A 26538-nucleotide genomic window follows, 5' to 3' on the forward strand; every position below is an offset into this window, starting at 1 on the left:
GGGCGGCTAGGTGGCACAGTGGATAAAGCACCGGCCCTGGATTCAGAAGGACCCGAGTTCAAATCGGGCCTCAGACACTTGACACTTACTAGCTGTGTGACCCTGGGCAAGTCACTTAACCCTCATTGCCCCACCAAAAAAATATAGACTGGATTAGAGGAACTCTGGGGTCCTGTCCACTGGTGACCCACCTCCTCTCCCTGGAAGCCCCACATCCATTCATCATGATGATTCTCCCTTCATCAGGTCCTTTATGCTCCCCCTCTGGCCCCAAGACCATGTCCATCTAGCCTACTCCAAGAGTCCCCCAGCAGATCTGAACAGTTCCATTTTCTCCCTCCTCCAAACCACGGTTCACTGGCCTGACAGAGCAATCTTTCTAAAACATCATTTTCATTGTGTGACCCTTTCCCAAACACAGAAATGGCTTACCTTTGCCTAAAGGTTCAACTCTCCATTGAGAACCCAAACCTACCTCATCTCCACTGCTTCAGCCAAAGCAGTTTATTGACTCCCCAAACCTAGAACACACCTCACAGATTGCCACCCGTGGCCCTTTGCTCACAGTGGACCCCTTGCCCAGCTCGAATCCTCCTTCCTTTACAGTTACCTGAATGCCGTTCATCCTAAGCCCACTTCCATGACCACATTGATCTCATTTTCCTCTGAATGTCTACAGCAAAGCTTCTTAAACCGTGGCTCACAACCCGATATGGAGTTGTACAACTGAATGTGGGGGTCACAAAAAATTTGGCAACAGTAAAAGGTTATGTATGCCTGTTTTATAGACCTATATACCTGGGGTTTCATAAAAATTTCTCAGGTGAAAGGGGTCACAAGTGGAAAAAATTTAAGAAGCCCTGGTCTACAGCACTCATCATCTTTCATTTAATAATAAACTGTCATTTGCTGTCATTTGATGGCCATGTATTGTCTCACTGTAATGCAAGCACCCTGAAGACAGGTGCTATGTCACACTTTTCTTCATAGCTCACCCAGACCTGAGATGAATAATGATGATAAATTGTGGTCCTCTTTCTCCCTTAACACTCTCTCCCCTGGCCCAAGGTTCACCCTCCAAATGTCATTTCCACTGTTCACCATCTCCATTCCTGAAATGTTTCCTAGTAAAGTGACATTAAGACATGTTCTTCTAAGCCCAAAATGTGTCCTAGCCGCAATTCAACTTTTCTATCCTCTGCATCAGTGGTGTCAAACTCAAATAGAAACGAGAAAACTACAAATTAACCTTATCTATGTTGTGCTGTAGTCTTCTTTATTTTGTTACATATGTTCCAACAAGGTTTTAATCTGGTTTGGTCTACACAAGAGCTTCCTGGCATTCATGACTTCTTGTGGTCCCCACCATAAGTCTGACACCTGTTTTATAAATACCTCAACCTCAGCAAGACCCATTGCACAGAAACCTGACATTAAAAAACAAAACAAAACAAAAAACCCACTTCATTCTCCCACAGAGATCTTACTCTACTCCTTTCACTCCTCTGAGCCCAAGTGATTATATTGATAGAATGTCAGTGCTAGATGGTCTGAGAAATCACCGAGTCCAACCTAAGGGTGAGGAGAGAAAGAGTTGGGCACCAGGAATGATGGCTGTAATGCCTCTCCCACAATGAGACTGTACTCTTCATTCATCTCTTCTATAAGCCTGGAGAAAATGCTGTGATGATTCAATCAAGTTAGGTGACACACAGTTAGCAATTCCTATCACAGCAGCCTTCTATTGTGGGCTTACTGACACTCCAGGGTAGTTGGGAAGGAAAGTTCAGAAAGGCCAATGAAGAATAACTAGGTACTGATCAGCTCCAGACTCCCAGCTCTACCTTAGTTCCACCAAGAGGGTGAAGTTAATGGATAGTGATGGAGGTCTTGGTAAGACAAGGTCTTCACTAGAACTAAATGGTCTAATGACTACTAAGGATAGCCTTTCTCTTATTCATTTCCCTTCTGAATGCAAAAATATCTAACTTTCTTATTTAAAATAATCATTTGTATAGGCTATGAAGTATCTCGGGACATTCTTCTTATTTACTAGTTAGGGAGCTCAAAGCACTGTACAGTTTATTCCCTCTCATGTCTTACTATTCAACAAGAATTTTCAGAAGGGTTTCTTTCAGAGGGATGGCAGGGAAATGAGGCACCGAAAGGGTAAGGGAGGTAATCTAGGGCACACAAACAATCTAAAGAAATTAGGGGGCAGCTAGGTGGTGCAGTGGATAGAGCGCCAGCCCTGGAGTCAGGAGGACCTGAGTTCAAATCTGGCCTCAAACACTTAACATGTACTGGCTGTGTGACCCTGGGCAAGTCACTTAACCCCAACTGCCTCGCCAAAAACAAAAACAAAAACAAAACAAAACAAAAAAATTAGGTACCCCTAACTATTGTGGTTCTTCAATAAGAATCACTGGTCGGAAGGTCATCTACATCAATTCCTATGGAACGAGAAACCAACTAAAGAGTCTAGTGTTTAAAAAGAGAACTGACAGGACTGAGAGGAAGAAAGGCCCCAGATGCTGGGCAGTGAGGAGGGGAAAGGACAGGGGAAGTAAGGGATGAAAAAAGACACTCTTTCCTCCTTTCCAGAAGGACTCTACTCCATCAGGATGAGAAAGATTATAATTCTGGAGAAAAAGTGGTAGGTGGGAAATTTAGGATGCCATAATCCATGTCAAGGGAAGTACATGCCCAGGTTAGAGTGCATACAGACTTTGGGGTTCATTTCTGAATAGCACATTTTGGCAAGGATACTATCAAATTGGAGAACTAGCAAGGCAGAGTGATCAGGATGAAGCCAGGGTCTAGAAATCTCAGAAGAGGAACAGTTGAAGGAACAAGAGGTGTTTTGACCCATGAAGAGAAGATTTAGGAGATATCCTGACCCATGTCTTTTTTTTTTTTGCCCGGGGCAATGAGGGTTAAGTGACTTGCCCAGGATCATGCAGCTAGTAAGTATAAAGTGTCTGAAGCCGAATTTGAACTCAGGACCTCCTGAATCCAGGGTCAGTGCTTTATCCACTGCACCACCTAGCTGCCCCTGACCCATGTCTTTAAATATCTGAAGGCCTGTCACACAGAAAAAGGAGCCAACTGATTCTCTTGCTTCCACAGGACAGATATGATGAGCCCAGTGATTGGAGACCAAAAGGAAGCAGGCGTCTACTCAAACAAAGTAACCATTGGAAGTCTCATTAGGCCAGGAGCTCCTGGGGCTATGTAAGCAGTAGCCAGGTGGTCCCTGTCAGACAAGTGGTAGAGGGGATCCCTACACTGAGAAGACTGGGCTAGATGACCTGTCAAATTCCTTTCCAATCTTAAGATTCCATAAAATAATCTTTTCCTGCCTGGAGGCCCGGGGGTCTGCCTGATCTGGCCCAGTCTGGCCCAATTCCAGGGAGGAAAAGAGGGTGACATCCCGATTGATTACAGATGGGAGCTGGACAACAGGGCTAATAAGAAGAGAAGGGGGCCAGAGAAGCAAAGAGGATGTGACTCTATCCAAAGGCAGGGAGTACTAGGTTTCCGTGGACAGAACAATATGGCACAGGGAAAAAGAGAATTAATGGTTCTAGGAGGTAAGAACATGGAAGATAAGAGCTGTTAAGGTGTTGGAGAGGGGCTCTTGGAGGTGAGGAGAAATCTGAGAGAGAAGACTTGAAGGAGGGAGAAGATATATAGAGAAAATGGACCAGACATGTCCACGCAAGGGAAGAGACTTTAGAGAGAGAAGTTGTGGGAGTCCAAAGGGGCACAACTGAGAGCAGAATTCAATGGTTAAGAAATCAAGATGATGAGGTACGGAAGCAGGGAATAATATTAAGGGAAGAGTAAAAAATGAAGAGAAAACGAGTCTTGGGAAATGGGGGAGAGGGGGATAGCCCAGGAAGCCTTGATGGAGGTCTGAGAGTTGGTAAGAACAGCCTAGAAAGTTCATGTCTGGTAAAGTCTATGGACTGTTCCAGGATCATGTTTTTAAATGGATAAAATAAAATACATAGGATTACAAAGAAAACCAACTATGTTGAAATCTAGTTACCAAATATTGGGGAAAAAAAGTTCATGAACCTTAGTTTAAGAATCCCTGGTCTATGGGGGTGGCTAGGTGGCACAGTGGATAAAGCACCAACCCTGTATTCAGGAGTACCTGAGGTCAAATCCGGCCTCAGACACTTGACACTTACTAGTTGTGTGACCCTGGGCAAGTCACTTAACCCCCACTGCCCCACAAAAAAAAAAAAAAAAAAGAATCCCTGGTCTAGAAGAGAGGCCTCTCTAGGGGACCTAGTAAAGGCTGAAGAGATGGGAAGAAGAAAGGGATAGTGGTATCTGCTGGGGGATGAGAACTGATAAGAAAATAAAGGAAAAAACTTTGCCTTCCCACATCCCCCACTTTCCCTCCCTTTCTGTCCATCCTAACCTTTATAAACTCCTGCCTAGACTAAGCAGTCCTCATTAATCTCCCTGTTTCTAGTCTCTTCTTCCTCCAAACCATCTTTCACACTGTTGCCAAAATAATCTCAAAGCCTAGTTCTGACTACTTCCCTGACCAAAACCCTTGCTGGGTCCTGAATGTTCACAGGATGAATTACAGTCTCCTTAGATTGGCACTGAAACCCTTCCATAATCTGGCTCCCATCTACCTTTCCAACATTATTTCCTAATACTCCTATTCACTCTATTCTCCAGCCAAATTGGAGTATGAGCCATTCTCCAAACTCCAGGATCTGTCCTCTCTCAGCATTAGCTATTTTTCGTGCCTAAAATGTCAACTTTCCTCACATCCACTTGTCTGAAGTCTTGTCTTCCATTAGGCCTCAGCTCCTCTCTTCTGAGAAGCCTTCCTTGATTTTGCCTCCTTATAAGCATTAGAATGAAAGCTCCTTGAAGCTAAGAGCTCTCTCTCCTGTTTCTCCAGGGTCTCTTTTGCTCATCATCAGTACCTAATAAATGTTTGCTGAATTGAAGGGAGGAGGACTGAGAGGCAAAACCAGGGGTGGAATCCCGACCTTGAAGGGGAGAAGTATAGGAGATGTGAGGAAAGGAGGCCAAGGGTTCTGAAGAAGAGAAGTTAAGGGCTTTGGGAGGGAGAATGTTGTTCTTGGTCAAAGAGAGCTAAGTGAAGAAAGACACAATCTCAGTATTTTAGGAAAGAGGGCCTGGGGATGGCAGTTTCTCTGAAAGGCTTCCGGGGTGAAGGATGCTTAGTATGGGCTCAGTTTTTTTGGAATGAGTTTGTCAAGGATGGAGAGTTAGGGGGCTGATATTGGGGGGCCGGGATGTCTCTGAGTTAGGAAGGGTATCTGCTCTGGTGGGTGGGGGAGGTGGAAGAACAAGCACACTGACACCAGGGAGGACTCTGGGGAGCTCTCTGAAGGGGGAGTCTGGTAAAAGGGACTCCTGAGGAGCTGGGAAGGGCCCATGAACCAGTGGATAGACCCTCTGACCAAGGAAGGCGATGAGGAAGAGAAATGATGGTGGTTAGGGGCGTCCCTCTGAGGGAAGGAACAGAGGATGCATTCTGAAGAGGAAGAAGCTGAAGAAAGAGAAAGGATCTGGTAGACCCTCCAGAGGGGACATGGAGACAGGTTGAAGGAAACCTCTAAGGTGAATGGGGGGCCTGGATGACCCTTTAAAAGGGGATCAGAGATAAGTTGAGGGGGATCACTGAGGGGAGTGGGGGCTTAGAGGATGCTCAAGGGAGAATAGACAACCTGAGGGGCATTACTATGGGGAGAGGGGGCCTGGGGGACCCTCTGAAGGGGGATCTGAGACAAGCTGAGGAGGATCGCTGAGGGGAGTGGGGGCCTGGGGGACGCTCTGAAGGGGGACCAGACACAACCTGAGGGGCATTACTGAGGGGAGTGGGGGCCTGGGGGATGCTCTGAAGAGGGAATAAGGACAGGCTATGGGGGAATCACTAAGTAGGGGAGCCCTGTAGGAATCGTGAAAGGGGTACAGAGACAAGCTAAGGGGGATCACTGAGGAAAGTGGAGGCGCCTGGAGGACCCTCTGAAGAGGGATCAGAGACAAGCTGAGGGGCATTACTGAGGGGAGTGGGGGGGCCTGGAGGACCCTCTGAAGAGGAAATGAGGACAGGTTAAGGGGGCTTCTAGGAAGATGGGGGCCGCTCAGGGAAGGGCCACAGGGTCCTCCTGGGGGGCGGGGCTTGGGTCCGCTGCCCGGCGGCCGGGGGTCCCCGAGGGGCGGGGCCGCGCGGCTGGGGGGGGGTCGGGCTCGCGCCGCGCACGCGCACGGGGGGGCGGGGCCGGGCGGCCTCGCGCTTCTCCCTCCCTCCTCTCCGGAGCTGCGCCGCGGTGAGGGAGGGTGGGTAGCTGCCCGTCCGTCCCTCCCTTCCTCCCGCCCACCCCCCAAGTGGGGAAGCCTCTTCTGGTCACCCGGGACTCACCGCCTCCGGCCCGCGCCACCGCCGCCCCCACTCGCCTCGCTCTCTCCGCCTTCCCTCCCTCTCTCCTCACACCGACCGACGCCGTCGCCGCCGCTGCCGCCGTCGCCGCCGCCGCCACGCTGCGTCACCGCGCCGCTGCGTCACCCCTCCTCCCTCTCCGCCCTGCTCGCGCCGTCGCTCCTCCCTCGCCACCGCCTCCTGCCCGGCGCGCCCGTTCATTGGACAGCACTCCGCAGACGGACAGCCCATTAGCCAATAGGTGCTGGAGAGATCGGAAGCCGAGAGAGGGTGAGGAGAGGAACGCCACCGGGTTAGCTGAAGCACCGGCGGGGAAGGGCCCGCCCCCAGATCTGGACTAGGATTGGCTGGACGTCGCATGATTGGCGGACCTAGACGGGGAGAGGCGGAGGATGAGGGAAGAAGAGGGAGGGAGTGAGGACCGCGCTGTCTGGAGCGTTGCCATGCCAACGAGCTGGGCTGTCCTGGGCTTCGGGCCGCCGCCCTGCAGGAGGCGGCTTTAGATCGACGTTTCTCCCGCCGGCTCTGCACCCCGCATCCCACCTTCTAGATTCCCATCGTCCCAATATCCCTTCTCCTTTATTAGGGCCCCCTCCCCTCACGTTCCCTCCTCCTTCATCAGGTCCCTTTCCTCCCCACAGACCCTCCCCCTTCAGGCGGGGCCCTCTCGCCCCCCACGTCTCTTCCAAGTTCTGTCACTTTCACTGGCTCTGTAACGAAATCACTTCACTCCCCTGGGTCTCGGTTTTCTCATCAGCAAAATGAAACCTTTGGACTTCTGAGGTCACTTCTAGGAACAAATCTATGATTTTACCATCACTTCTTAAACCCCTCAGCCTCTCTCCCCAATTCCCTCTACACTTCCCCTAGTCACCAGTCTCATACCCCTCCCCGCATCTCTATCTCTCTGCCTTCCCATTTCCTTCTCTTCCCAAATACTTCTTCCCCTCTTCTCTCCTCCCCTAAATACCTTCACCCTCTTCCCCTTCATCTATTTTCCCTCCTCATCCCCGATTCTTTTTTCCTCTAAAATCCTTGCCCCGCATCTGTTTCCCCTTCCCTCTCCAACTCCCCTTCCTCTATATCGTTCTTCTCCAAATTCTTTCACCCTAAATTCCCTCCCCCAGACTCCAGCCTATAATTCTCTCCCTCTAAACCTCCCCTCAAAATCTTCTCTCCAAGTCCTCCTCTGCTCAAGTGCCTTCCTTCCAAATCCTCATTTCCTCCAACTCCCAAAAATTACTTCTTCATACATCTCCTCCAAACTCTATCCTCAGATCCCCTCTCCGTACACTCCCCCCCACAATGAGGGTTAAGTGACTTGCCCAGGGTCACACAGCTAGTTTCAAGTGTCTGAGGCTGGACTTGAACTCAGGTCCTCCTGAATCCAGGGCCGGTGCTTTATCCACTGCGCCACCTAACTGCCCCGTACACTCTTCTTTTATCACTCCTTTTCACAAATCTCTCCCCAAATCATCCCTCCAAAACTCTTCTTCATATCCCCACTTCCAAAATTCTCAGTCCCCTCATCCTGTACCTCTGCCCAAATATCAGTCCTGCACCTCTAGACCTCAGACCTCCAGAGAATTTCCTTGACCCAAAGCCCCATCCTTAATTCCATACTTTTTCTTCTCCCACATCCTCTCTATGATACCCTATTTCCAAATCTTCTTTTAAATACTCCTTCCTCGGGGCAGCTAGGTGGCGCAGTAGATAAAGCACCCGCCCTGGATTCAGGAGGACCTGAGTTCAAATCTGACCTCAGACACTTGGCACTTACTTGCCTTGGGCAAGTCACTTAATCCTCATTGCCCTGCCAAAACAAACAAACAAAAAATAAATAAATACTCCTTCCTCTGTCTCCTTGTCAATCTTTCCACATTCACATTCCCTTTGTCCCCATGATACCTGCACCCCATAGCCTTTTTGCCTAGATCCCCATCTCTCTCCCATACCCATAAAACCCCTTGCAGCCCACCCAGTGGCTCCTGCCTTGTATCTCTGTGCCTTCTTCCATCAGTTCTCCACAACACTGTCCCTTTCCCCTGCCTTCCCTCCCCACCTAACTTAGAAGCAACCCTTAACTTCAACATCCTTTTTAGGACTCAGGGATATTGGAGGAAAGCAAAGCAGAATTCAGGTGTGTGTTAGGAAAACTAGGAGGCAGAGTGAAGGAGGTGGAGAAGGGGATGGATAACAGACATTACTGATGTGCTGATGTATCGAGGAATCTAATGACAAGCCTGCCTCTGACTTACTCTGGGACCCTGGCTAAGGTTCTCAAGCCCTTGGTTTCCCTTTATGTAGACTGAGGAAGTTGAAGTTCAAGGTTCCTACTTGTATATATATATTTTTTAAAGTGAGGCAATTGGGGTTAAGTGACTTGCCCAGGGTCACACAGCTAGTAAGTGTTAAGTGTCCGAGGCCGGATTTGAACTCAGGTCCTCCTGACTCCAGGGCCGGTGCTCTATCCACTGCGCCACCTAGCTGCCCCCCAAGGTTCCTTCTTAACCCTAGAATTGTATTTCTGTAGAGGACCTAGAGCAGGGCTTCTTCACATTTTGTGTGTGTCCTGGACCCCTGAGAATCATGTTTTTTAAATATAAAATGAAATAGGATTAAAAGGAAAAGCAATTGTATTGAAATAAAGATGTAATTTTTTTTTTCATCCAAGTTCCCAGACCCCCGTCCATGAACCCTTTGATTTAGAGGCTGCAAGAGTCAGTGGGTCTGGGAGGACTTCCTGGAGGAAGTCAGGACAGGGTGGGCATTGGGGGGCCTAAAGATGAGGCCTGGAGTGCAGAAGTTTGGGGGTGGGGAGAAAGTAGGGGAAGAGGAAGTATGACAGGACTTAAGGGAAGAGGAAGGGCTCATGCAACAGTTACCCCAGGACTGCTATAAACAGGATGTGGTATCAGAGCAGACCTTCCCCCCTCCCCAGACGACAGCAGTCAGCACAAGGGGGACATCCTTGGGAGCCATGGTCAGAATATTTGGGGGTAGGGGGAACAAGATGGGGAGGGGAAGGTCTGAGAAGGCCTGAGGACAGGGGTGGGAGAAGGACAGGACTGGGGGACTAGGGAGACAGACATTGAGACAGAGCTGTGGGGTTGGAGAGAAATAGAAAAGGCCAAAGATGCTGAAGGTGACAGGCAAGGTGGACTGAGATAGAGAAGGGGTTGGTGGAGGGGAGGCAGGAGAGATCTCTAGAGCCCTGGACAGGGCTGAGGGACTATAGAAACTGAAAGTGAGGCAGAGATGAGGAGAAGGAAAGGAATGGAAGCCAGGGAGATTAGGAGAGGACAGAGCTTTGAGGTTGAGGAGAAATACAAAAGGCCAAAGATGATAGGGTAGGCAAGGAGGGAGAGAGAGGAGAGAAGGAGAGGGGGAGAGAGAGAGAGACACAGGGACAGGAAGGCAGAGGGAGACAGACAGAGAGAGAGAGAGAGAGAGAGAGAGAGAGAGAGAGAGAGAGAGAGAGAGAGAGAGAAGGAAAGAAAGGGAGAGAGCACCCCTGACAGGGCTGAGGGATTGTAGGAACAGAAAGGGATGGGGGACCACAGAGGGAGGATAGAAAAAAGAAGAGCAGCAGAATTAGGGAGTGGGGCTACAGCAAAACGAGCTAATCTGGGGCATTTCAGGGAGGCTGGGGGCAATCAAAGTATGGTATGAGGAATAAGGGGGCCAAGGGAAACAGAGGTCAAGGTTCCCGAGGCCCTAGTTTGCATGGTTTCCACCCCTGGGACCCTTGGGCAGGAGGGACTCCTGAAGGTTTGGGGTTCAGCCTCTAATCCCTCTCCTTACTGAATTCCATTTGGGACTCTGGCGACCTCACAGGGTCCAATTCCTGGGTCCCCCCTCTCCACATTATCTTCAGTGAATAGATGGAGAAAGCAGCGCTCTGGTAAAAGCCCACAGGGTTCCCTCTGGCCCTGGGATGGCAAGAGGGGCTTGGAAAAGTGGGGAGTAGAATTGGTCCCCAGCTGCCTCCCCCCCCTCCCACTTTATGTCCCAACTCCCTCCATTGTTGTTTGTTCTGGATCCAGGCGGACTCTTTGGTGGTCTGTGAGGTGGACCCAGAACTGAAGGAGAAACTCCGAACGTTCCGCTTCCAGAAAGACACAAGCAACTCGGCCATCATCAGTGAGTGGTCACTATGCCCTGGGGGACTCTGATGTCAGGTCTATGGAGGAGAAAGGAGGAATTCCTCCGTAGCTTGTCTTCCACAGAAATAGAGGCAAGAGTCTGCAAGGGGTTTGGAGGTTTTGGAGAAGTGGGGAGTCTAATGGTTTCTCTGTCCTTCCCCCTGGGATTCCCCTAGTGAAGGTGGACAAGGACCGGCAACTGGTGGTGATGGAGGAAGAATTTCAGGTGAGGGGCGGAGGGCATGATGGGGGGAGGCCTGGGGCTGGGGCAGGGTCAAGGAATGACTCTTCCATGAATTTATTTTCATCTTCCTTGATCTCCATAGAATATTTCTCCTGAGGAACTGAGGAATGAGCTACCTGAGAGACAGCCCAGGTATCCCTGGGATTTAGCACCCTTCGAGAAACCCATCTGGGGGAGGACCAGGCGTGCTGCTGAGGAGTTGTCTTGAGCCCTCTTCTCTTCCCTCCTCTTAGGTTCATACTCTACAGCTACAAATGGCTGCATGATGATGGACGGGTCTCCTACCCACTCTGCTTCATCTTCTCCAGCCCCGTAGGTAAGACCTCCTCACTTGATCCCCACGGCCATCCTTGGGGAGCATCCAGGAGCCCAATACTGAACCAATCATTCCACCAGTCCCTTCTAATTCAGGGCCAACTCGGGTCTCTCCCAGGGCCTGCCCCCCAGGAATACCTTCTTCTTACCTGATGACATTCCTTCTCCCCATTAACCCCAGCATTTACTCCACCTCTTCCCCCTACCAGGCTGTAAGCCGGAACAGCAGATGATGTATGCAGGAAGCAAAAACCGATTGGTACAAACTGCCGAGCTCACCAAGGTTGGGAGCGTTGGGTTCCTGAAGAAGACTGGGGTGGGGGAGGGTTTGGAGGGCCTGTGGAAACCCTGGAGTCCAAGACCCTCAGAGGCCTCTCCAGCCTAGCCAAATGGTCATCTAGCTTAACTTGAAGACCCCTAAGCAGGCAACTCACAGCTACTTTTTGAGGGAGTTTTAGAGGGTTCGGAAGGTTTCCTTTTGGCCTCTTTCTAACTTCTACTTCTTCCCCATCTGGGTTCTATTCTCTGGGGCCGGAGAACCAGGCTAATTCCTCTTCCACGTGAGGGCCCCTTACATACATGAAGACAGCTAGCTTGCCCCCTGTTTCTTTTCTGGCTGTTTGGGTCCCTGAGATCTTCCCCAATCCCCAATCCATTCTTTTGGTCTCTCATTAGGTGTTTGAGATCCGCACCACAGATGACCTGACAGAGGCTTGGCTTCAAGAGAAATTGGCGTTCTTCCGATAGCTGGGGGTGTCTGGAGGTGGGAGGACCCAACTGTCCAAGGATCTGGAAATGGGACACCTGGGTCCCGGGAAATTAAAGTGCCTCAGATAAAATAAACCAGTGAAACCTGGACTGGTCCCAGTGCTTATCATGACTCCACCCACGCAGCCTCTGCAGGGCTCCATGTGGTCAGCAGAGGGCAGTCGGCCATCACACAAGTGGGAGGCGGAGCGCAGGCCATCCGGGTCCCTCTCTGGAGAGGCTTGGGGAAAGGACATCAGGTTCCCCGGAAGGGTAGAGGGCTGAACAGTGGACCACCTGGGTTCCTAAAAAGGCAGAGGGCAAGGATACAGGAAGTATTCCTCCTGGTGGGGAGAGCTGGGAGGCAGAACACCTGGGGCCCACAGAGAAGAAGGCTGTAAGAACCAGAGAGGGACAGGTGTCCCCTAGATTCTTGGAAGAGGCTGCCAATCCTTTTAAACCTTTCCTTTTCCTTCAGGGAAGAGGTCAGTATGGGAACCGACCCTTGGGGATAGGTCTCTGGGAGGGAAACTCCAAATTGCCTGTTTGAGAAAGGGAGTTGAGCCACTCGGAAGTGTGTCCTGCTGTCTGACCACTCTCTTTTGTGTTGGGGTCAAAGTGCTACTCCCTCCTTTCACGCCTCCACTTGATTGTGTGTGTGTTGGGGGTTGGTGGGGGAAGAAGGGAGACAAGAAGATCCCGGATACAAGAAAGCACCAGCTAGGCCCGTGCCCCACCCCTTCAGAAAGCAAGGTGTGCCCTGGTCCAGAACAGATGTTTCTTCTGCTCAGGCTGAGGCCATGTTTCCATGGCAACCAGCTACCATTCCCCAGGTCTCCAGGCCAGAGAACTGTCTCCAACCTCCAGATGAGGGGATTCCACCCCAGGGCTCAGGGGGCAAGAAAGGGGTTCTTGTTCCTGTTAGGGTTCTGGAGGCCCTCTAAACCTACCTGTCCCCAATCACTGGGAGCAGAGTCCCTAATTCTTGATCACTGTGGTCAAGCAGAATTCTCCCCATTTCCCTCCAAAGGTGTCTCCCATACCTACCTCCCATACTTGGGGCTCTTTCCTTCCTCTGTTGGCATAGAACGTTCCTGTGACCTCTGTTGTACCCCAACATTTGAGGGGGGACAGGCAGAAAGGAAGCACCTGCCTACCAGACTTTGGGGCTTGTCACTCTGGGAATTAGCATGCATAAGAGAAGGTGTCAGCAGGAGGAGATTAAAGCTGTAAAGTCACCAAACAATTTAATGTAATTGCTTCAGGGAGTGGGGAATTAGAGGGAGGGGGAGGAACTGATCTTGGAAGATTAGCCACCTTGCCAGTCTGCAAAAAGGAGGATCAGGGGTCCGAGTGGACCCCATGAGAAAGGGGCCCAGAAAGCCACAGTTAATGGAAGTGAGAGCCTAAAGATCCCTGTGTTTCCTTTCTCAGAGTCTGAGTCTCCAAGGCCAAGAAAACCCCTCCTCCTCTTCTTCCTCCTTCATTCCCAGGTTACTTGAAGAGAAGTGGTGGCCATTGCCATGGTAACAATGACATAGTGACCTTGGGCCCCAGCCACCCCTCCACCACTGATTTTGAGGCTCTACAATGGTGGGGCAGGAGTTTCCAGCCTGATCCTCCCCTTTCCCCCTTTGGGAGGACTTCCCTCCCTTCTCCTTTCCTCCCCCATCTCATCCCCACAAAGCTTACAGCAAGGAGTAAGAGAGAGAGAGAGAGAGAGAGAGAGAGAGAGAGAGAGAGAGAGAGAGAGAGAGAGAGAGAGAGAGAGATGTTAGCGTCCCGGCTCTCTCCATGGTAAGGAGGTCTTGTGGTCTGGGTAGCACCGAGCCGGTCTCAGTCATCCTCCCCTCCAATTTAGATGAGACCCCGCCGTTTTGTACTGATCCACTGGGTGCGTCTCTTCCCTCACTGGGGCTCAGCTTCCTGAACTCTAAAATGGGCAGGTTGGAATAAGACGTCCCAGTTTTAACATTCTGTGATCCCTTATATTCTCTCTCTCGGATCCATTGTGGCCTGTGGGGTCTGTGGTGGGGGATGGGGGAGTGAGAGACCTCAAGCGCCGGAAGGGGTTGGAGCTTGCAGAGAGAGGAGGTTTCCATAAGTTAATTAGTAATAAATACCACATGGGAATTAGAAATCCCCTGCCCTGCCCAAAGAAGAAAAATCTGATTCTTCTTAGTGGATCTGAGGGGGAGAAGGAGCAAGCATCGTGTTACCGATTTATTTCTTTGTGCTCAAGAGGCCTTGGCTGAGCAACCTGTCCCCTTTAATGCAAACGATTCAATTAGAGATGGGTATAGGAAGGGGACCTGAACTGGGCAGGGCCATCTGGATTGTTGAATAACCAATCCAAATAGAAATTTCAGAGGCTTTTATCCAATTCAGGTTGAACAGAGCGGGAAACTCTAGAAGGACAAGTTGGAGAAGGCATTGAGAAGGCTTCTGTTCAATCAGGGATGGCCAGTCTAGGGCAAAACTGGAGGACTTGTAGACTGATGGACCAGACAAGGCCACTTGAAGGCTTTGATGGAATCACTTCCCTTCTTTGTCTGTCTCTTAACTTCCAGCTCAGTTAAATGGAGGGTTGACCTAGATCAGGGCTTCTAAACGATATCCCCCTTTCTCCCAAGACCCCCTTTCTCCCGAGAAATGGCCCTGGGTACATAGGTATATAAAATAGGCATCCATAACCTTTTACCGTTGCCCACATTCAGTTATGGGCTCCCATATGGGGTCACAACCCACAGTGTAAGAAGCTTTGGCCTAGATGACCCAGCTCCCTTTTGGTTCAAAGGTACCTACCTTTCATTTCCTATCATTACTGAGAGAGATCCTTCCCATCTACAAATCCTGTGATCACAATGGGAGGATGGTTTGGACCAACAGACTTGTGGAGGAACCAGATGAAGTGGGGGCTTTCTCCGGCTCCACAATCAAACGCAGCCGAGGACCTCAGGATGTCTGGCCCCAACGGGGACCCGCCCATGCCAGTGGAGCCCAGTGTCGGAGAAGAGGACGACTGCTTTGGGGAAGCAGAGCGGACTCAGATGAAGTGGGAGATGGAAAGGATGCTGTGGAAGGCTTTTAGTTGATCAAGGATGCTGAGAAGCAGGCTGGGCCTGAAGGATTGCAGAAAGGCCTTGGAGAAGGATGAGTGGGCTGAAGTCTGTTCTAAGTATACCTCCCTCCTCCCTTTCTCACCCCTCTGCCTAACCAAACTCCTAGGCCTGGCTTTCCAGGTTTTGCTCATCCCCAGCTAGCCTGTCCTTTTTAGGCTCAGTTCAGGTGGGGGTCTCCTTGGGGGCGTTCAAGAGAGAACTGAATCATAAAATCATAAATAGACCAATCAGAAGGCCTGACTGGTAACCAGAGAAAAGATTGGGGTATGGAAAAAAGGAGGAGTGGAGGGCTGAGGCTAGGCCAGGTGGATGGGGGAGGCAGACCACAAGGATGGAGAGAGAGACGGGGGCAGAGAAAGCCCTCTTCTACCAAGGATAGAAACTGGCCTCCTCCAGCAGGGAGGTGTCCTATCCCCAGATGCTATGTCTGTCTTCATCGCCCATGTCTGAGGACATCATCATTAAGCACCTACTGTGTGCAAGGTCGAGTGGCCACGGTGGTCTCTTGTGTCCAGAAGTTCTGCACAGATGTTCCTGGTCTTGGACTCTGTCTCTGTCTCTGTCTGCCTTTCAGGTTCTGTCTGGGTTCCCTTGTGTCTCCCTGACTCTGGATCTATCTGCATGACTTTGGCTCTTCCTTGGGCCTTCCCTTCCCATTTCTATCACAATTTCTTACTTTTCACTCTTTCCCCTCTTCCAATTCCATGGGGACCCTCCTCCTCCTTCTGCTGCATAATCTCGCCCCCACAGGAGTCCCTCTAGTCCCCTTAGGCAGGGGACCTAGGGACACTGACATCCGAGGGTCCCAGACCTGGCGTGGCCCCTCCCTCTGCGGCCGGGGGTGTGGAGGGGGGAGGCGGAGAGAAGAGGGGGCCCAAGCCCGACCGCCATGGTTGGGGGCGCTGCGTCTAGGCTGGGGGCCTTGGTGGGGAGGGGTCCACGGTGCTCTCGCTCCCGGGCCTGGGAGCAGGGGAGGGACCCAGGCGCGCCTGCCTCCCCGCCCCCTCGCCCCTCCCCTCCGCTCCCCTCCCCCCCTTTGCAGATCGGGCGCCCGCGCCCCGCGCTGTGCGGAGGGAGGAGCCGCGCGCCGAGCTTCGGCTGTACCGCGCCCCCCCCCGCCCCCTCCCCCCCAGCCCTCCCGGCCCCGGCCCCCCTCCCTCCTTCCCTCCCTCCCTCCTCCGTCCCCATCCCCCTTCCCTCTCCGTCCCCTCCCCTCCCCTCCCCCCGCCATGGCGCGGACCGAGGCGGCGGCGGCCGGAGCCAGAGCCAGAGCCCGGGACCGGGCCGGGGCCGGGGCCGGGCCCCCCCGGAGGTGAGCTCGGGGCCCGGGATGGGGAGAGCGGGGGACGGGAGCGTGTGTGATGGGTGATGGGCGATGTAGATGTGGGATGTGTGCAATGTGGGATGTGTGTGTGCGCGCGTGTGTCCGCGCCGCTGCGGCGCCCGGGTCTGGGTGTCCGGGTGTGTCTATGTGCGCGCGTGTGGCCGGGGGTGCCGGGGGTCGGGGGGGTCGGTGGCTGGGTCGTGTGCCCCGGCGTGCCCGGGTGCTGGCGTGCCCGTGCTCCGGTGTGTTTGTGTGACCGTGTGGGCTCTCGTGTGTTGGTGGATCTGTGCGCCCTAATGGGTTTGCTTGTTGGTGTGTCCGTGTGTTTGTCTGCATTTGTGTGTGTTGCTGTGTGTCTGCGTGTGTGTCCGTGTGTGTCCGCCCATGGGCCCATATGTCTCCCCGGTGTCTCCGAGTCCGTCCATGTGTCTCCGTGGGTGTCCGTGTGTCTTGGGGACAGCTCCTACCTTAAGCCCTTGGGAGGGGAGCGGAAGGTGGAGGGGGGGGCACCGTGGGCTTGGGTCCCTGGGGCATTCCGTGGGGGGAGGAATCAGTCTTCTCCTCCCCTGCCAGTGAGCAGACCTAGGGCTGCGCCTGGGGCTGAGAACTGGACACATGGACAACCGACTTCAGGGGAGAAAGGTGGAATCTGACCGGAGACTACCCCCTCCCTTCGGAAGGGGGAGGCCTGCCCAGCCCTGCCCCTCCTAACTAGATCTCCCAGGATCCTTCAGAATCTGTCCGGATCCATTGGGATCCTCTAGGCCTCCAGAGGGAGGGGGCCTGAGGGACCCTGCCATAGGCCTAGATCTGATTTTATTTCCAGGATTCTCTCCTCCCTCCTCCATCACCAGCACATTTCAGGGTTTGGGGAATGGGGCCTGGAGAGAAGCCCTGGACCCTATCCCCTCCAAACCCAGACATCCATCCCCTCCCCCTTGGCCCTTCCATCCCAAACCCAACCCTACCTGTCTCACTTCCATCTCAGGAGACTTGACCTTCTGACCCCCTCATCTTTGCTCCTTAAATCCTGATTCCCAGAGGCCCACATTCCTGGGTTCTCTCTCATGACTGGGGTCAGGTCTGGTCCTAGACTTTCCCTTGGGGGTGCTGAGAACGGGACCAAGGTGAGGCTGAGGCTGGACTGAGATCCTGGGATCCAAGGAAAGTGTGCTTAGGTCTGCTTATGACTGCCCAGCTGTGGGTCTGTGTCTCTGGGATTGTGTGTGTCTTTCTCTCTGTGTGTGTATGTGTATGTGTATGTATGCGTGTAAGAAACCATGTGCTACCAGCCAGTCTCCTCCCTTCCCACATCTTTTTGTGTCTATGTATCTGTGTGTCAAGGTCCCAGCATACATTTTCAGTGGCTGGGCTTTTTACCAATTGTGTGTGTGTATACATGGGGAATATGTCTTATGTGTGTATGTGTATCAGAGTGTGTGCAAAGACAGGTGTGCCCCTGTGGGAGGCTGTGCATCCCTTCCAGTGGGGACATGTATATGTTGGCATGTGTGAGAATAGGTGTATGTGCAAGCATGTCTAAGCATGTGCTGTGTATGTTAACACAAACGTCAGCCAGGATGTTGAATCTGTAGACCTTCCCCTTCCTCCTTCCTCAGTGGGCATGAAAGTCCTGGGGGGGGGGGGACTTTGGAGCCTAGGATACTTAATGTTCCCTTTAGAGAGGCAGCTTGAGGTCGGGAATAGAGCTCTGGGCTTGGAGTCACAAAGTTCTGGGTTCAAATTCTGTCTCTGTTACTTACTAGCTTCCTAGTTTCTGGGGAATCATGTAATGCCTCTCCCAAAGGGTTGTTGTGAGGTGCAGAGGATAACATATGTAAGTCAATAAAAAAAAAACAAAACAACAAACAAAACAGTTGTTCTGGAGAGCCTGGAATCTTGGGTTACCAGGTTTGTGTTGAAGACCCAAAGCTCTGTTTCTGTAGAAAGGGGTGGGGAACCTGCAGCAGGAGGGAAAAGAGAAAGACCTCAGAAGGGACTTTCCCAGTCCCCAGGTGGGGTGAGGTTAGTCAGAGGCTGATGGGGGGATGTTGCTGTCTTTCCAGGTGGTGCCGGCCATGATTTCGTGAGGAGAGGTGAGCTGAGGAGCCAGATGCTGGAGGGGGCAGCTTGGATTTTTTTAAGCCTCAGGAGTCCTGGGTCAATGCTCTGCTGTGATGGGGCCAGGGAGGAACATGCCTGGGGTGAAGGGTGGGGCTTAGACTGGGATACCAGGGTGGGAGGTTGGAGAAGTGGGGATGGGGACAGGGGGAGGGGGGAAAGGTGTCATCTTTCCCCACATAGATGGCCATTTCGGACTATGGAAGGGATAGCAAGGTTAGGGATTTCTTGATGATATGGAAGAGGGAAAGAGAAGACAGGTGGCTGACTCTGCTCCTGCCATGCTAGGGGAGGGGTAGTTGGATCAAGATCCAAGATATGCAATGTAAGCCCAACCTCCAAGTTTTGGGGTAAGATGAGATTGGGGGGGTCACCATACTATGGAGGCAGTAACTGAGGAGCGCCCTCCCTCCCTAGGCAATGGGTACCTATGAGGTCCAGTTTCACCCCTGCCGGTCCAGACTAGGAGAAAGAGAAACCCAACAATAGGGACTGAGAAACTCAGAAGACAGAGAGAAAAAAAGAGAAAGGGAAACTCAGAGATAGAGATAGACAGGCACAAGCACAAAGAGACATCCGGGAGCAGAAGGCTCAGAGAAATGGTGGTGATAGACATAGGGACTGAAAGGCTATGAGAGACAGTGGACCAGAAACACAGCATCTGAGTACTTCAGAGATACAGACAGACAGACAGACAGACAGACAGACAGAGGAAGTAAGAAAGAAGTTGACAGATCAAGGCAGAGAGATTGAGGGTCTAAAAGACAGAAACAGAGGCACAGATAAAAGGAACAGAGGAGAGAGAGAGAGAGAAAGGAAGATGAGGGATCCAAGGGTGCTAGAAAGGGGTCAGGGACTTTGCCCAGCTAGACTCTTGGATACTTATTTCCCCTGAAAAAGCCCTGGCCCATGAGGTCGGAAACATGAAGTGAAGGGGAAAATGGATACCCCCCTCCTTCCCATCTCTCCCCATTCCCTCCACACTCCTCCTCGGGGCCCTGTTGTGATGGGAGCTGACACACCGTGGGCTGGAGCTGCCGCAGGGGGATTCCCAGACGAAAAGTTTGCCGAGAGCAAGTGGGGGGCTCTGTGTGTGTATATGTGTGTGTGTCTGTGACTGTCTGAGCAAGCATTCCCACAATTAGACACTGGGGGCTGACACTAGTGGGAGGCTTGGAGGTTAGACACCAACAATGACTACCCACAACTTACAAGTGTCAGGGTCTAAATTCCCAGTTCCTGGTATGCATGTGGCAAACACTCCAACCCTAGTACCTCTACCTCTGGGGAGGAAGGGATGAGGTCCCTGGAAGAGGGATCAAGGTGAGGCCACAAAAAGTACATCCCACATGAGGAGGGAAGTTACCCCTCCCTTCTCCCCACATCTCTAACACTTTTCTTCTTCTCCTCCTACCTTAGGACCGGTCACTGAGGTCTCCATCATGGCCCCAGGATCTTCTTCATCATCATCTCCTCCATCACCAGCCCTGCCCCTCCTCCTTCTTCTGTGGGCTGGGGCGCCTCCATCCATTGGGCAGCCCTGCCCAGGCCGTTGTATCTGCCAAAATGTATCCCCAACTCTGACCATGCTGTGTGCTAAGACTGGCCTGCTTTTTGTCCCACCGGCCATTGACCGCCGAGTAGTTGAGTTACGATTAACTGACAACTTCATTGCAGCTGTACGCCGCAGGGATTTTGCCAACATGACCAGTCTGGTCCACCTCACCCTGTCTCGCAACACCATAGGCCAGGTCGCCCCTGGCGCCTTTGCCGACCTCCGGACCCTCCGGGCCCTGCATTTGGACAGCAATCGCCTAGGAGAGGTGCGGGGCGACCACCTGCGTGGCTTGGTGAACCTGAGACATCTCATCCTGGGTAACAACCAGATCCGCTGGGTGGAGCCGGCAGCCTTCGACGCCTTCTTGGGGACCGTGGAAGACCTGGACCTATCCTATAACAACTTAGAGTCACTACCCTGGGAGGCTGTGGGCCAGATGGTCAACCTCAACACCCTCACCCTGGACCACAACCTCATCGACCACATCGCGGAAGGCACCTTTGTACAACTTCACAAGCTGGTCCGGCTGGACATGACGTCCAACCGGCTGCACAAGTTACCCCCTGACGGACTCTTCCTCCGAGCTCAGGCCTCCGGCCCCAAGCCACCGTCCACTCTGACAGTCAGCTTTGGAGGAAACCCCTTACACTGCAACTGTGAACTTCTCTGGCTGAGGAGGCTGACCCGAGAGGATGACTTAGAGACGTGCGCCACGCCCGAGCACCTGACGGACCGCTACTTCTGGTCCATCCCCGAGGAGGAATTTCTTTGTGAACCGCCTCTCATCACTCGCCAGGCCGCTGGCCGGGCCCTTGTGGTGGAAGGCCAGGCAGTGAGTCTGCGCTGCAAGGCTGTGGGGGACCCAGAACCTGTGGTGCACTGGGTGGCACCCGACGGACGGCTACTGGGGAACTCCAGCCGCACTCGAGTTCGGGGGGATGGTACCCTCGAAGTGACTATCACCACCCTCCGAGACAGCGGCATCTTCACGTGCATAGCCTCCAATGCAGCGGGGGAGGCCACAGCCCCAGTGGAGGTCTGCGTGGTGCCGCTGCCACTCATGGCCCCGCCCCCTGCTGCCCCGCCCCCCCTCAGCGAGCCAGGGTCCTCAGACATTGCCACGCCCGGGCGGCCCGGGACCAACGAGACTGGTTCTGCTGGGGCTGAGCGCAGACTTGTAGCTGCAGAGCTGACCTCCAGCTCGGTGGTCATTCGCTGGCCGGCCCAGAGGCCTGTTCCCGGCATTCGCATGTATCAGGTGCAGTACAACAGCTCAGCCGATGACTCGCTGGTCTACAGGTGAGTTCTACTGGCAGGGAAGCTAAGGAGAAGGGACTCTGGAAACCCGATGGTGAGCTCGCCTCCCTCCGGCGCCCGGACCCTTCCTCTCAGAGTCACTCTTTGTTTCTCTCTCTCCATCGGTTTTGTCTTCTCCTCTCTGCCCGTCTGTGTCTCTCCAACTGTTTTTGCTTCAGGACCCCCCCCCCTTTTTTTCCTTTGCTGTTTCTTGACCCGCCTCCCCGGGCCTGTTTCCCGGTATTCTGGAGTCTCAGAGCAAAAAAAAGGGCTTGGAGTCACCTCAGTTTTTGGATGGAGGAAACTGTTGCCAAGATTGGGAGGGGAGAGGGCTCTATCCAAATGTCCGGCAAGTCCATCTCTTCCTGCTCCTGTCTCTCTTCCCACATTCCTGGAATGTTTGGGGTGCAGAATAGCCCCCTATCTTCATCCAGTCCCTTAGTCTAGAGCCCCGCCCCCGCCCAGGACACCAGATCCCAGCCATTTTCTTACCTCTCTTCCCTTCCCATTAACCCATCCTCGGGTCTCAGGAAAGAGGGGATGTGTCTAATCCCAGTTCCTCAAAGGAATGATAAAGTTGGGAACACCACCTTCCCTCCCCACTCCCCCCTCCTCCCCCCCACCCCCCCACCCCCCCACCCTCAGTGCCGCGAGGGTTAATTTGTAGGCCTGCCTAGATGGGCTGAGGTCTCACCCAACCAGAAGCCATCTTTTACCCCAGCCTGTAGGCTCCTAACCAATCAGAGCCTCTCAGGCCTGAAGGGTCTTTAAAGAGCCAGGGGGCCTAATGGGACAAATTAGTCTAACGAGGATCCCCGAAGTTTGGGGGAGGGAACTCAGTGCACAGCCAGAGGGTAAGGAAGACATCAGTTTAGAGCCTGGACTTAGATATGAAGATGTAGGAAAGAAGGGGACTTTTAGGAAAGGTAGGGCGGGGAGAGGGCTGGTCCCAGGAAAGGGGCGGTGCTTAGGAAGAGCAGTGGGCGGGGATTCTTGTATTTGACATTTCTTGGGAAGAGGGGGAGGGGCCTGAATTGTGAGAAGGGTGAAGGCTTCTGGGGCGTGGCGTATGCGGGGTGAGGCTGTTAGCCTGGGTTAGGGTCGGATTTGCAGCCTAGGGGCGTAGTTTCCGATTGGAAAGGGAATGGGAACCCCTCTAGGCTGGAATAGAGGGAAAGTGTGCTCCTTAATGGCGATGATCGTCATCACCACCATCTTAGTAATAACCTTTTAATTGCACTTTCAAATTTGCAAAGTTCTTTTCTTTGGTTAACTTTTTTGAACTTTCCCTTTGGCCAGGCCTCTGGGGACCTCAAGCCAATAAGCCCCCACCTCGCTTAGAAACCCTGAAAAACTGGGCACTGGGTTTTCAGAGCGAGGCCCACCTGGTGGGAGATGGTTTAGGGGCTAATGAAATTAAGAAGGAAAGTACCAAGTTGAGTATATTTTGGGGCCATAGGCATGGAAAAGGTCAGCGCTTGAGGGAAGGGTGCCAGAGATGGCAAGGGCTCCAGTGAGTAGCCGGCTGGACAAGCAGCGGGGTGTCGTGAAAAGAATGCTGGGCCTGGAGTCAGGAAGACAGGGTTCGAATCCCTGCCTTAGGCACTTATTATCCTCGTCACGGAATCTCTCTCCTGCTTTTACGCCAGATATATCAGGGGCATGATAATACCTGTCCCCACAGGGTGATTGTGAAGACCTAATGAGATGATGCGAGCAAAAAGCACTTTGAAAAGAAATCGTAAAGCGCTATATCATCAAAAGGCATCTAGCTAGATGGGAGGGGAGGGTCCTGAGGGAGGTTGGAGAGAGACCCAGGGGCCGGGCTTAATTCTGCAGCTGGAAGGCTCATTAAGTCGCGGGATTCAAAGGCTGAAGAGTTTTGCCATTTTCTTCATTTAAGATTTAGGGGGCAGCTAGGTGGCGCAGTGGATAAAGCACCGGCCCTGGATTCAGGAGGACCTACGTTCAAATCTGGCCTCAGACACTTGACACTTACTAGCTGTGTGACCCTGGGCAAGTCACTTAACCCCCATTGCCCTGCACAAAAAAAAAAATTTAGAGCTGGAAGGGCCCCTCTTTTTTACGGATGAAGAAAGTGAGGCACCGCCAGGTGATGGATGTGACTTGCCCCAAATCACGCAGGGTCACAGTCAGGTAGAGCCTACGGTATGCCAGTGACTGAGCTAAGCCCTGGCAATACAAAGACATAAGACAGTCCCTGCCCCCCGCCCCGGGGGGCTCCCAGTCTAATGAGACTACGTGAAGCAACCACATACAAACCAAGTGCATGCAGGATACAGTGGGGTAATCTCCGAGAGAGGGCGCGTAGATTCGGGGGAGTGGGAAAGATTTCTTGGAGAAGGTGGGACTGAAGGAATAGGTAACAACAACTAGCAAAGGGTAACAAAAAAGGATTTGAAGCAAGAGTTCGAAGTCTGAAGAAAGGAGGTTTGTGGGGACAGGTCACAGGGTTCCTAGGCGTGGGCCGGGCTTCTGAACGCTAGGGCCGGACTTGCGGGAGTAGGGCTTCGGAAATGAGGGGATGGGGCGAGCAGGGAGGGACCCAGGGGGCGGCCCTAGAGGAGAGGGCGGGGCATAACGCGGTGGTGGAAGCGGCTTCGGAGAAGGGGCGGGGCTTGTTAGGTGAAATGACGAGTGCAGGCTAGACGGGAGGGAAGGGGCTGCAGTTGTTGGGTGGAAGAGCAGGGGCTAATTTGAAGGGGTGGGGCTTCCTAGACCGGAGGGGATGGTGCTCACTCTCCCATTCCCCCGCCCCTCTCTCCCTCTCTCCCTCTCTCCCCGGACTCCCAGGATGATCCCGTCGAGCAGCAAGACGTTCCTGGTGAACGACCTGGCAGCGGGGCGGGCGTATGACCTGTGCGTGCTGGCCGTCTACGACGACGGGGTGACGGCGCTGACCGCCACGCGCGTCGTGGGCTGCGTGCAGTTCACCACGGCCGGGGAGGCCACGCCGTGCCGCCCGCTGCACGCCCACTTCTTGGGGGGCACCATGATCATCGTCATCGGCGGCGTCATCGTGGCCTCGGTGCTCGTCTTCATCGTCATCCTTATGATCCGCTACAAGGTCTACGCGGGTGGCGACGCCGGCTCTGGCCACAAGGGGGCGCCGCCGCGCGTCAGCCACGTGTGCTCGCAGACCAATGGTGGCGCCGCAGGCTCAGGCCAAGCCCCGCCCCCGCCCGCCGCGCTGGACCAATACGAGGCTCTGCACGAGCTGGCGCCCGCGCCGTCGGGGCCAGACAAGGAGAAAGTCAAGGTCGAGGCCGAGGGGGCAGGGGCAGTGCCGCCCCAGGTGGTGGAGGCGGAGCGGCTCCCGGGCCGGCCGCTGGGCAGCGGCGGATCGTCCACTTCACTCTGCCTGCTGCCCTCGGGGTCCGAGGCGGCAGCGCCGTCGGGGCCCGAGGAGGACGGGCGGGCGCAGCTGGGGCTCCTGGGCCCTCGGCGAAGCCGCTCGGGGACCCCTCTGGGGACCTCGGCCCCGGCCTCAGCCCCCGCGCTTCCCCCGGGCCGGACCCCCCGGCAGCGCTACTCTTTCGACGGAGACTATGGCGCACTCTTCCAGAGCCACAGCTACCCGCGCCGGGCCAAGCGGACAAAGCGCCACCGCTCCACGCCCCACCTGCTGGACGAGGACGGGGGCTTGGGTGGCCTGAGCCCCGCGCGGGCCCGCCTCGCCTTCACCAGCACCGAATGGATGCTGGAGAGCACCGTGTGAGCGGGACCCCTGGGACCTCCGCCCAGCCTGGGGTGACTCCCACTCCCCAGCCGAGGGGAGTGCGTGCCCTCCTCTCCACCCGAGGCACGGACGCCTGGGTTCTGCAGGGGGACACCTTCCGCAATCTGGACGCCGGGGTCCCGAGGGGAGGAGGGAGGATCAATTGGGGGTAGAGGGGAGGGGAGGGAGCCAAAGGGAAGCCCCACTCCTTCTCTGCCTGGCCACGCCCACATGCGGGGAGGGGCTTGGTTGGAGGGGGAGGGGAGTAGCATGGACGTATTGGGTCTCCTCGCTTCCCCTTTCTACCCCACCCCGGGTTCTTCACGCGCGCTCCGGGACCTCGCGGGAGCCGGTGCCTTACACAGCGGAGCGCGGGGCGGACACTTAGCAGCACTGAGACACGACACTCCCCACCGGGGACTGGTGGATGCAGCCCCGGAAGGCCCTCCGGGGAAGGAGGTGCCCAGCCGGGGCAGGGGAAGGGAGGGCTGGGAGGGGGAGGGGGGCCTATTTATTGTATCTGGCTGGACTAGATCTTGTTCTGTCGCGTGTTTCCCCGAATCATGACCCCATAATCACCCCTTCTTCTCCAACTGCCACTCTTTCTCGCTCTCCTTTCATCGAACCTCACTCATCACCTTTCAGTCCTCTCCCTGACTCCAAGGATCACAGTGTCAGAGCTGGAAGGGGCTAGAGATCCCATAAAGTCCGCTCCCTCATCTTACATGCGGGGAAACTTGCCCAGAGAGGGGAAGGGATTTGCCCAAGGACACACAGCCAGTGAGTGGTACAGCCGGGACTAGATTCCAAGTCAGTGGCTGTGTTCGATGCACCACACTGCCTCCTCTTCCTCCCTTCCCCCATCTTTCCAATCCTTTTCCATCACTTTCATCTCTCTTCACATCTTCCTCATCTCTCTTCTCACACCACCCCTTCCCCTATCATACCCACCTCTTTCCTCCCCGACCCTGTCTCTCTCACATCATCTTTCATTCTGGGCTGGTCCTGGCCTTGGACTCAGGGTTTCCCTTTGTAGGCCTGGAACTAGGACCTACCCAAAACCAAACCAAATCCTCTTCCATCAACACCCCTACCCCCAGCTGGGGGCTTCCAGTCGCAGCAGAATTAAACTTTTCTGTGTCTGAGCCCCTGAGTGATGTGTGTGTGGGCAGTGGGCAGGCTTCTGGGAAGGAAATTAGGCTAGACTTCAGGAAGGGTTAAGAGATGCCCCCCCCCCAAGATGGGGAATGGCTGTGCCGACCCTTGTCCAGAGGAGGATCAGAAAAACCTCAGATTTCGAAGGTGAAGTGTAATGTGGGAAGATCAGGGAGGGGGAGATGGGAGTAGTGACTGGCAGACCTGGTAAAGAGAGCAGGAAAATGGGGGTACAAATCTGCTCCTGGTGGCAGTGTCTGTGTCAAGCCAGTGTGGGGTTTGGAGAGCTGGGAGGATCAGCAAAAAGGCAGGAGAAAGAAATAAAGAGAC

At 53.8% G+C, this 26538-nt stretch overlaps 3 protein-coding genes across 6 annotated transcripts in view; 2 read left to right on the forward strand and 1 right to left on the reverse strand.

Annotated features, from left to right (window-relative positions):
* Positions 1 to 6493, reverse strand: part of SAMD4B (sterile alpha motif domain containing 4B) — a 32437-nt gene extending 25944 nt beyond the window's left edge. Inside the window, 1 exon segment of the mRNA XM_043997895.1 lies at positions 6425 to 6493. The gene's annotated coding sequence lies outside the window, so the exon portion shown is untranslated.
* A 2709-nt stretch (positions 6494 to 9202) lies between these two features.
* On the forward strand, positions 9203 to 12002 carry GMFG (glia maturation factor gamma). 2 transcript variants are annotated; one of them, XM_043996089.1, is made up of 7 exons: positions 9203 to 9425; positions 10489 to 10585; positions 10764 to 10813; positions 10914 to 10963; positions 11065 to 11147; positions 11356 to 11429; positions 11822 to 12002. In XM_043996089.1, exons 1-7 carry the CDS (start codon positions 9315 to 9317, stop codon positions 11891 to 11893), a joined length of 537 nt encoding a protein of 178 aa, XP_043852024.1. In that variant the 5' UTR covers positions 9203 to 9314; the 3' UTR covers positions 11894 to 12002. The 2 variants fall into 2 exon arrangements, with proteins under 2 accessions (XP_043852024.1, XP_043852025.1); XM_043996090.1 differs by having other exon boundaries at positions 9392 to 9441.
* A 4270-nt stretch (positions 12003 to 16272) lies between these two features.
* On the forward strand, positions 16273 to 25190 carry LRFN1 (leucine rich repeat and fibronectin type III domain containing 1). Of its 3 annotated transcripts, none has more exons than XM_043996085.1 (4): positions 16273 to 16327; positions 18406 to 18435; positions 19880 to 21317; positions 24129 to 25190. In XM_043996085.1, exons 3-4 carry the CDS (start codon positions 19903 to 19905, stop codon positions 25051 to 25053), a joined length of 2340 nt encoding a protein of 779 aa, XP_043852020.1. In that variant the 5' UTR covers positions 16273 to 16327; positions 18406 to 18435; positions 19880 to 19902; the 3' UTR covers positions 25054 to 25190. The 3 variants fall into 3 exon arrangements, with proteins under 3 accessions (XP_043852020.1, XP_043852022.1, XP_043852021.1); XM_043996086.1 differs by lacking the exon at positions 16273 to 16327 and adding an exon at positions 16460 to 16476; XM_043996087.1 differs by lacking the exon at positions 18406 to 18435.
* The last annotated feature ends 1348 nt before the right edge of the window (positions 25191 to 26538 follow it).

The sequence above is a fragment of the Dromiciops gliroides genome, chromosome 3 (genome assembly GCF_019393635.1).
Source record: "Dromiciops gliroides isolate mDroGli1 chromosome 3, mDroGli1.pri, whole genome shotgun sequence".
NCBI lineage: Eukaryota > Metazoa > Chordata > Mammalia > Microbiotheria > Microbiotheriidae > Dromiciops > Dromiciops gliroides.

Coding starts and splice junctions, on each gene's coding strand:
- LRFN1 (XM_043996085.1), top strand. CDS start 19,903: ATGGCCCCAGGATCTTCTTCATCATCATCTCCTCCATCACCAGCCCTG. Junction 21,318..24,128: donor GATGACTCGCTGGTCTACAG/GTGAGTTCTACT, acceptor CCGGACTCCCAG/GATGATCCCGTCGAGCAGCA.
- GMFG (XM_043996089.1), top strand. CDS start 9,315: ATGCAACAGTTACCCCAGGACTGCTATAAACAGGATGTGGTATCAGAG. Junction 10,814..10,913: donor TGATGGAGGAAGAATTTCAG/GTGAGGGGCGGA, acceptor TGATCTCCATAG/AATATTTCTCCTGAGGAACT. Junction 10,964..11,064: donor CTACCTGAGAGACAGCCCAG/GTATCCCTGGGA, acceptor CCCTCCTCTTAG/GTTCATACTCTACAGCTACA.